General features: G+C 45.7%; 1 protein-coding gene across 2 annotated transcripts in view; it reads right to left on the bottom strand.

The window, feature by feature from the left end:
* Window positions 1–3,947: 3,947 nt before the first annotated feature.
* Window positions 3,948–9,828, bottom strand: part of woc (without children) — a 120,721-nt gene continuing 114,840 nt past the window's right edge. For both annotated transcript variants that reach the window (XM_065434509.2, XM_065434508.2), the window contains exon 19: window positions 3,948–5,045. In XM_065434509.2, the coding sequence (XP_065290581.2) occupies window positions 4,859–5,045 (187 nt within the window). In that variant the 3' untranslated portion in view covers window positions 3,948–4,858. The remainder of the gene's footprint in view (window positions 5,046–9,828) is intronic.

Here is a 9,828-nt window from a genome sequence, read left to right as displayed (position 1 = left end):
CACATGCCATTGATAGAAGACTCTGTCAAAGGGGTCACTGAAGTCTATAGGTTTTCTTCATGGTCAAAAAAACATGCAAAGCAATTTGAAGTGTGGTGAACTGTTCATTCTCTAGGCATAGGCTATCCATAGCTTCAGAAATAATTTTTAATTGGCCACCTCTATCTCTTTCAAAAATATCACAAACTTTGTCCTGTGTATGTGCATCTTGTTCACAGTGGAAATTTAAAACACTGTTGAAGTGAGAAAATGCGGATGAGGCAGCTGCCGCTAGTGCTTGTAATGCGCATTCTCCTATTGACAGGATTTGCAGAAATAAACCGAAAGTATGAATTAAAGGTCATGCATGTCCATGCCAGCAATGATGCAGTATACAGGGTGTCTACCAAGTTGACATTTCCGAATTCCCTGAGTTTTCCAGGTTTTCCCTGAGTGCCTTTGCTAAATTCCCTGAGTGATGCAGAACTATGTTTTATGTCAAGATGGGCTGAAACCATATCGCCCGATGCTGTCACTCTAGTAAGCATACGAAAAATTTAAAGAAAAACGACTTAGTAAAATTTGAATACTAAGGAGTAGTGTTTATGTTATTCAAAAAGGAAATAGACGGGAGGGGTTAGTAAAATGCACAGCAAATAAAATGTCTTCGAAAAAAATTGCAAATCGAGTCGGACATTCTCAAATACGAATAAAAAGAAGATGCATACAGAAGCTAATATTTTCGAATATGAGCTATTTCTATCAACTGATAGCAAGCTCATTGGTACGAAGCCCAAACTTTGTCACAATTGAGATTTTCTCTCAACACCTCGTATGTCAACTTCAACTGTCCTGACATACTCTCAGCCAGCGCACGACGCCTCAGTGTTGTGTTTCACGGCTTTGAAGAGTTTATTTTGGTTTGGATGAGAGACACCTGCAACTCGGCATCAGCCAACACTGTTTTTTGAGCTCAAGCTCCTTCAAATCGGCGGCAGCACGCTTCCTTTCCCGTTCATTCCTTAATGCGTAGGTCCTTTCTGTTCTTGTCCTCCTTCCGCCACTCGTTCGCCCCAGAGACCACTTGAAACATCTTCTTGGTCAGTTGCACAGTCCACGTCCGATTTTTCAAACTCCCTAGGGGCCGCGAAAACGTCAGAAAGATCGGCCAGTTGGAAAAAATAAATGCATGTCATTTACTGCCCTTACCGGCTCAAACCGCCACAGGCACATTCGAAAACGCTCTGAAGGCCTGCCGGTACACGTATTAGGCATATCGGTGCTCGTACTGCGACAGGAAATACCGGGTGCACGCATGTATAATTAAGGAATACATACTGTGTCCCATGGCAATAGCCCCTTCCCACGCTTGTTACGCTTCACTGCAATACCTTTGCATATGCTTCACCAGGTAACATTTGTGTACGGAGGCGAAGCTGACTTTCGGGAACCGGCATTATGTAACGCACCGTGCTTTCCAAGCTTCTAAGCCAATCGCGAGGACCACAAAGGCGGAGTCCGTGCCATTGCTGACAGCAGCGAATTCTTTCAATAAAAAACACGGCATCCAATGGCAAGCTTCATAGCGAACGTCGAAGCAGCTAGGCCTAGCGTTGCCACTGTTGTGCCCGTGCATCCAGCCCGGATTCCGAATTTAGAAGATGCAGAATTTATCCTGCGAACGCCCTTTGGACGAACCCGGGGCTGCGCCGAAAGGCACAACGCCCTAACGCTCCCTTGACAAGTCAAGATGCTGCGCCACCTGGCAGTGGCATCCTGTGGAGGAGCATCGGTGAGCGACATGTCCAAATGTGCAACAAAATGCTATGCTAGACAGCCTGGCGCCGTATTTCCTTTCCTCTGGAGGTCACCACGTGCGGCAAAATCGAAGCGGGTGGCCAGCGCGGTCGCTGGTTGGACCTCTCGGACGACCTTCGAGTGCTGGCTTTGTATTGGGCCGCTTAAGTGACAATCGTTTCTCGGGGTTTTATAAGCCCCAACGCCGCCGCCTGGAGAGCCGGATCCACCGAACCACTGTGAGCCGAGTGCCGCTCTCGAGTGGAGCGAGATGTGTTACGCGTTGGAGTCTCACCGGACGTCGCCGTGCGGGAACAGTCGCGTTTGCTATTAGCTCTCGGCCCGCGTGCCGATCCGATCTTGTCCTGTATAATGATCTGTATATAGTGTATAAACTCACTTTTGTTATTCTCACCGACTCCTGACTCGGAGTTTTCGCTACCAACTGGAGCGCTGGCAACGCTCTGTCACGAAACGGGTGATGAGCGCTACGGGACCACGCCAAAGTCGCAACACCGCCATGGTGGCTACGGCTGCCAGCGGATCTGCGTGTGAGAGCGCCGGTTGGAGGCGGCAAGGTAATCACGCTGGCAGCGGTGGTGGCTTTGATTAATGCCATTTTGTACCTGCGGTCACGGCAAAACTTCCGGAAAATCGGACGGCGAAGAGTTCTTACGTCCGAAATTTCAGACGTTCTGATACATTGACTCTATGGGGTACGTGGTGGTGCCGCGAAGCCGTCCAAATTATCGGGAATCCGGAAAGTTGGTCGATGACTACACTGGCAACTCCTACAGCCGACGACAGGGCGTCAAAGATGATTCATTACGATTCTTGTCTGTTACTCGAGCCAGCATTACCTCCACTTTCGACCCTTTCAATAAAATTACAGCTAATTTTCCCTGACAGAAGCACAAATTCCCCGAGTTTTCCCTGAGTTTTTCAAGACTACTCAAAATCCCCGAGAATTCCCGGTTTTCCCAATTGGTAGACACCCTGGGTAAGCTATTAGCCCCAGTAAAATTTCAAGTGAAAAGGTCGGGGAAGGTCAAAGAAACCTCAAATGATGTGGGTAACAAAGCTATGGTAATGCCACTTTAGGTGTGTGTGAGGAAGGGGGGGGGGGGGGGGAGGGGCTTTGGCATTGCCCGGAAAACTTTGGAAGGGGCTTGGGCCCCGAGGCTCCTTCCAACGTATAATAATGATAACGTATAATAATGGCACGGGCACAACAGTTAAAAACAATGTTGCCGCCATTCAGGTTGTTGCCCTAACCCCCGCTTTTGTTTACGCGATTACTTTCAGAATGCCATATGGCAGCTACTAAGGGATTTTCATCGATTCTGCACCCAACTGCAACTTTCACTGCAGCATCTTGATGAAGCAGCACTGGTTAGGCCAAGCAGCACATGGCCATGATGCAAAGTCAGCGCTGGCCACTCAGCACAATGGTAGGCGGCAAGCTGTCGTGAAATGCTCAAGTCTGTATGCCACCAAAATGCCACGGGGCAGAATTAGTGAAGCGTAGGTGTATTTACAAGCATATACAAGTTTCAGCAATGCTGCATGCACAAGATGGCCGCCTAAAACCAGCCGCACGCTTTCCTCGGCAAATCATCGTCTTTGTTCAGTCATATTATGACTATGCCCCACTGCTCCGTAACAATATGTTCATACCAGAGACTTCTTCAGCAACCAGACATGAGATCACGCACATGGGTTAAATTGGCAGCCGCATTAGCGGAGATCGGCTCCATGGACAATCCACCTGGAACTACCACAAACTCACCTATACTATATACTTGTGTGCTCACTGGACGGAATGGTGTAGGCAGGAAGCTCCAAACTAGCAAAATCATGTGTGCTGCACATTTCGCGACGATGCATGACGCACATCAGACTGCCCAACGGGATAGCGACAAGATAAACTGAAGTGCCCCTGTGGACACAACTATCGCATTATTTTAGGTTGAGACTGTATTTCAACGAAGCACAACACAGAGCACAATTAGGCGTATTCTTCGTACCAAAGGCGTGTTGTGAAAAGCAACAAATAATATTTTTACCACACTGTTTTTTTTTCTTTGTCTGCTCAACTATTCGGAGCAGGTGCGTGCCGGCGCAGGTGTGGTGCAATATCTGCAATAAACAACAATCTGGCACAGCAGATAGCAAATTTTCCAAGGTGCACTTTATGCAACACTTAATCACTGCTCCTAACCTGTTAATTAGCAGGCTTAACAAACAAATTGTAAAAAATTATTGAGAGATTGCGCAGCACATGTTTTTAATGCCAGTAATATAATACTTTTAGTTGTATTCTAGATGGCTGCAACACTACTTAGAGAATTCTTACACTACTTCACATCCACCCCCACCCTTTTACACACCAGCTTCATCCTTTATGGACATAAAGATTCAGGCACTAAAGATAACTGAGCAAGTAGCAGCTACAAGATTTAGTTTTCCCTTTTTCTCTGCAACTACAAAACCTTGAAAGATTGAGCATAACATTCCAGATCTTTAGCATAAGAAATACACATGTTATTTCAAGCTTTTTGATAACAGTTTTGAAGCCAACACGCAAAGAATATTTACAAGGGTTGCTGTTACTTGACCCCTAAAGCAAGCATCATGGCCCTAATAAAAACCAGATGCTATTTTTGCCATACACAATGGGAAATTTAATCAACAGTAAGAGGCGAAGACACATACTAAACATTTGTAGCAGATCCCACACGTGAACTACAGCAGGCATACAGTATGCAACCGAGAAGATTGTTGCAATTGAACAAGTTTTATGTTCAGAAGTATAGTATGTATAACACTATTGTGTTGCACAACATCAGAACACTTGGCAGTTCAGCTGTGCAACATTGCATGTTCCAGTTGCTGAAGATCATACCATAAAGATGATTGCGCAGAGCTCTATTCCCACATGAGCAACATGACAACAATCTATGAGAACCACAATGAAAAACACAAAATGAAGACAGCTGAAAAATAGAACAAGGAGAGGTGAAGTCATGTCCACAATCCACGCACTGGGGCCTATGCAATGTTTCGATGATGAAGAGGCTCGTCAGGCTGGACAGATCAGTTTGCTCGAGACGTCCTTCACTTCTTCAACTATACTGAACCTTGTCAGCATACGTGATATGGTATCCTTTCCCAAGGGGCTGCAGGAATACCAGACCGCACTTTCAGCATTGCAAGTTCGCTCTGGCAACATGTAGTAGGTACCCTGCTGAGACTTGACAGTGTCTGGGCTGCAACGAAATGGTTGCCAGTGAACAAGCTGGCCTGACACGAGATGAGTGCCAACATATATTCACACGGAAGGCGCAGTTTGCTTCATTTTCCTTGCCTTGTTTACCCAAACGAAAACCAATTAACCAAGAAAAAGATGAATGCAATGCACGAGGTATAACAAGCTTGTTAACGTTTGACATGGTACATGTCATTGCAAGACAGCACTTTTACACTACCATTTATTTTGAAACACTAAATTGGTAGCACCACCTCAATATGGACCAAGCCTGCTACTATATTGATACTTAAAATGGTGTTGAATAAACACACGTCCGCTGATGTGTGTGCACAGGCACACGAACATGCCTACTAAAATTGTAAATGATGGTTCTTCCAGTCCTTAAGAGGAAATCGCCCACAATGTGAGGGTACATTCAAAATAAATAAGAAGAAATGTTAAAGTGAGTACTAAAATGGACCATTTTCCTGACTTTCAAATAAACTTTGCCAAACTAATGGTGGTGCCCCCCCCCCCCCCCCACCAGTCAGTTATGCAATCAGCACACATTTCCACAGTTTGTGAGCCGTATAAAATAGAAAATGATCATGTAGCTCTTAATGATGAATCCTCGCGCAACAGACGGGCACCAGTATGCACAGGCTGCACTTAATAGCAACAATAACTCTTACTGCCATTAGTAGGGCATATGTGCAATGCAGAAAAGCACAACTGCAAAGTAGGAAATGGGTATATAAACGAACCCAACTATATCGAACCTGTTTACATCGAATTGTTCTATATATCAAACAATTTCTGAACACGGTATAGTTACAATGAGTACATATAGCAAAAATTAAGCTTAATCGAAAAATATAGCAGCGACTCCCGATATATCGAACATCAAGTGGTGGAAAAGTGCCCCCAGAAGTTGGCTTCCCCTTGCGGTGGCGGGGAAACTCAGTGGTGCGGCTCCATCCAACTGCTCTCGCTATCGTAACCACACTGCCTCAGGCGAGCCGTCGACAACGCCCTGCAAAATATGATCCTGGCCCGCCCACAGCGTTTGCTCAGACAGTCAATCAGAGGCTCTTGTGCCCTTGCGGTGCAAGCTGGCAGAAGCGTGAATTGTCTCATTGCTTTTCTGGTACATTGTGTTTGTGCCTTGTGGGCCTTCTCCCGCAGTATTGCTGTGATGGAGCGGCAGAATTCGCATTTCGTCGTGAAACTAGAAATCATAAATCGGGTCGAACTCGGTGAGAAGTTGGATGTCCCTGCAGTGTGCAAGATTCTGAGGAGCACTCTCAGCAGGACCTTGAAGAATGTGGCGATTCACATCGCCAGCGGGATAACGAAGAAGAGAAGAAGACAACGAGGTTAGCCGGAGAAATGTTGCAATAAATGCGTTCTACTGGCAATACCCTAGTGAAATCTTTACACTGGCGCAGTTGAAAACGGGAACCTGTGAAGAAGATGAATGTCGCGTTCAATGAAGGACGAACCACCATGGAAGGCTACAAAGCAAGTGACGAACAACATGCCAGGCCGCTGGAGGATGTCACCAGGCCTGATGTTCTATGGAGCGTTCCAAGTGCCTCCGGGTTTATGGCTGATGACACCGCCACTAAAGGGACTGTTCCTGTCTCCAATGAACAAGACGAGTCTGAAATTTGTTTTAAAGGACCCATCATGAAACTCAGCTAGCTGTAATGCCTCCAGACAGTGATATAACTGTTCTGAACGTACTGCTTGACCTTCAGAAATGCTAGATGAAGCAACAGCAGCAGCTGGTAGATCTTCGTGTTACACTGTCAAGATCTGGAAACAAGAAGGAACAGCTTTTCGTAAAACCAGACATATTTGATGGCAATTCGTCCGGTGTACATACCTGGCTTCATTTTTATGATTATGCTTGCTCCAGGAACCAATGGTTGAGTGACGCGGATCGCACACAGAACATGCGGGCATTTCTGTGTGGCAACGCATGGAAATGGTATTATCTTCGGTTAAGTGCGCAGTTACATGAACCATGGAATGAGTGGAAGGAGAGTTTCTCTCGAGCATTCAAAAATAATCCTGTGGAACTTTGGAATAATGCCATATTCTACAGAAAGAAAGCAATAAACATTGTGGTGTTCTCACACCCATGCTCTTGGGACAAAGGAACGACAACACAGTAGAGCAAACAATCACAAGGGCATTTATTGCACCTTTCATAGATCAATGCCTGCTAGCCGAGTTGCTATCCACAAAACATGCCGATGGGCACGCGACAAATCTAGAAGTTCGACTCACCGCGACCGGCTAGCGAGCGAATATGTTCGCCCCATGCTGGATCCCAACGCCTGGTCATTTGCGTGTACGGTCACGCCAACGGTGACGCGTTCGGAGGCGGCCACGCGAGACGGTCTCGCAGAAGCATGGATCGGCGCACGTGCGGCACGGCCCGTCCACACCGCTTGCTGTCCCGAACCCAAGAGAGCAAGCGCCTTCCTTTCGGCACCCAAGTAACCTCGCCTGTCAGCGGCATTAGCAGTGCAACACTCGCGCCATCTCTCACACTGCGCCCCAATCGCATTGACCGCCGCGGGCATCACGCAGGCCACGCGGCGAAGCCGCACCACAGGAGCTATGTGGGAAAACAGGAGATCTGGGGACGCGTGAGAGTCACGCATCCCCACAACATCAGAGAGTATGTGTTGGAAAAGTGGCATTTAATTTGTACAGCTGAGCCGAAACTTCCAGAATTGTCAATTATTACCCTCATTATACACGGTATGACAAGAGAGTGCCAGAAACAAGTTCTAACTAGGTCGCCAAGCACAATAGACCAACTGCTTCAGTCACTGGCGCACGTCATGACGACAGATTTTAATGTGCCATCAAAAGAATTAAGAGTCACAACTCTAGACCAAGCGACAAATACATGCGAGGCTCGGTACTTCACAACCAGCCATACCTACAAAAGTGCAGGCACTACAGAATCTCACCAATATGGCGAAGAAACGGTGTTCCTTGTTAAATCAAGCATTCTGACAGTGCCAATGCTTGTAAACAACCGAAACATGTCAGCATTAATTGACACTGGTGCTTCTGTGAGCCTAATTAATGAAACTATAGTGGAGTCAACCAGCATCATATCCAGAAAGCCTATTCGTGGGTGCAGCTATGATGGTTCATCTCGGGATTAACATAAATGGACAACGGCAGCTCTCGAGTTTGAAGGTCAGACGTTCAAGGTGGAAGCGCTCGTCGTGTCAGCGGTGAACTTCGCCTTTCTTTTATCACGACCTGACATGAAGAATATGAAGATCAACATACTATGGAATGACGAGGTGACTATTGAAAAACCTGAGCAAGATATGTGTTTGACGTAAAAACCTGACGAACGAAAGCCATCATGCACAGAAGACGTGCCACTGAAGTTCCCCCAGTTAATCTGCATTGGGCCATATCCCGAAGCCACAACCACAATTGAGGTGCCGTTCTTGCTGCGCGACAGCACAGTCGTCAGAAAAAAAGCCATATAGTATCAGCCATAAAAAGAAAGTATGGCTAAGACAACAACTTCAAGGTATGTTGAAGCAGGGATCATTAGGCCATCGAAATCCTGTTTTGCTTCCCCTATTACCATTGTACTAAAGGAAGATGGATCATTCTGACTGTGCACTGATTACCGAATGATAAACAAGCAGACCGATCAGATGACATCATTGACGAGACTGGAGGATGCAAATGGTTTTCACGTATAGACTTATGCAAGAGGTACTTGCAAGTACCACTGTAAGAAGAGACTAAGAAGTTTACGGCATTTGTCATGCCATTCGACATCTATGAGTATAATCAGTTACCATTTGGCTGGAAGAATTCTGGGTCGTGGTTTCAAAAGATGATGAACGAAACGCTGAGCAAATTCATTGGAAAATTTTGCAATGTATATGTGGATATCATTGTCTTCTCCAGGACATGGGAAAACCCCGAGGAACATTTGTGTAAAGTGCTTGAGGCACTAAGCACGACACGAATTAAAATTAACCTGAAGAAAAGTGAGTTTTTTTTTGCAATAAGGTGGTTTTCCTCGGAAGGGTGTTTGATGGTGAAACGAAAAGCACCAAGAGAGAGAGTGTTCAATGCATCAAGAAAATGGTGAAACCATATGATGTTCATTGCCTCCGAGTGTTTTTGGGACTGGCGGGCCATTTCCGTGCATTCATAAGAGACTGTGCCAGTAAAATCAAATGCCTGACTGCATTGACTCAAAAGGGCGTGCCATTTATGTGGTCAGAAGAGTGTGAGAATAGCTACACTGAGCTTGTCTGCATCATTTCATCGGACCCTGTATTAATCCTCTCCGACTTCAAGCTGCCTTTTAAGCTCTATACCGGCGCATCTTATTATGGAGTAGATAATAATAATAATAAAGTTTATTTCTGCCTCAAAGATACATGGACAGAGGAGCTGCAGAAAAAGCTGTAAAAAATACAGCTTGACAAAGCCGCAGCCCCCATTTTACAGGCAGCAGCAGAAGACAAACAACGACTCAACTTCAGGTGTCGTATAAACGAAACAAAAGAACAAAAATGTAATGCTATACATCGCAAGAGCACTTCAAGCGTACTGAGTAAACACAGGGATAAAAAGATTGTTGTTACTTATCACACTCTCATACATGAAATATTAGATACAGAAGCAAATACTTATTTTGGCACAATTGAAGATGAAAATTGTTCGGAGCTACCATCTATATACATCCTACGCAATACCTTATGAGTACAGGTGAATAAGTCAAAATGTGCAGATGT

This window comes from Dermacentor albipictus, chromosome 5, assembly GCF_038994185.2.
Source record: "Dermacentor albipictus isolate Rhodes 1998 colony chromosome 5, USDA_Dalb.pri_finalv2, whole genome shotgun sequence".
NCBI lineage: Eukaryota > Metazoa > Arthropoda > Arachnida > Ixodida > Ixodidae > Dermacentor > Dermacentor albipictus.
Note: the sequence above shows the minus strand (reverse complement) of the source record. Positions and strands in the feature narration are given on the sequence as shown.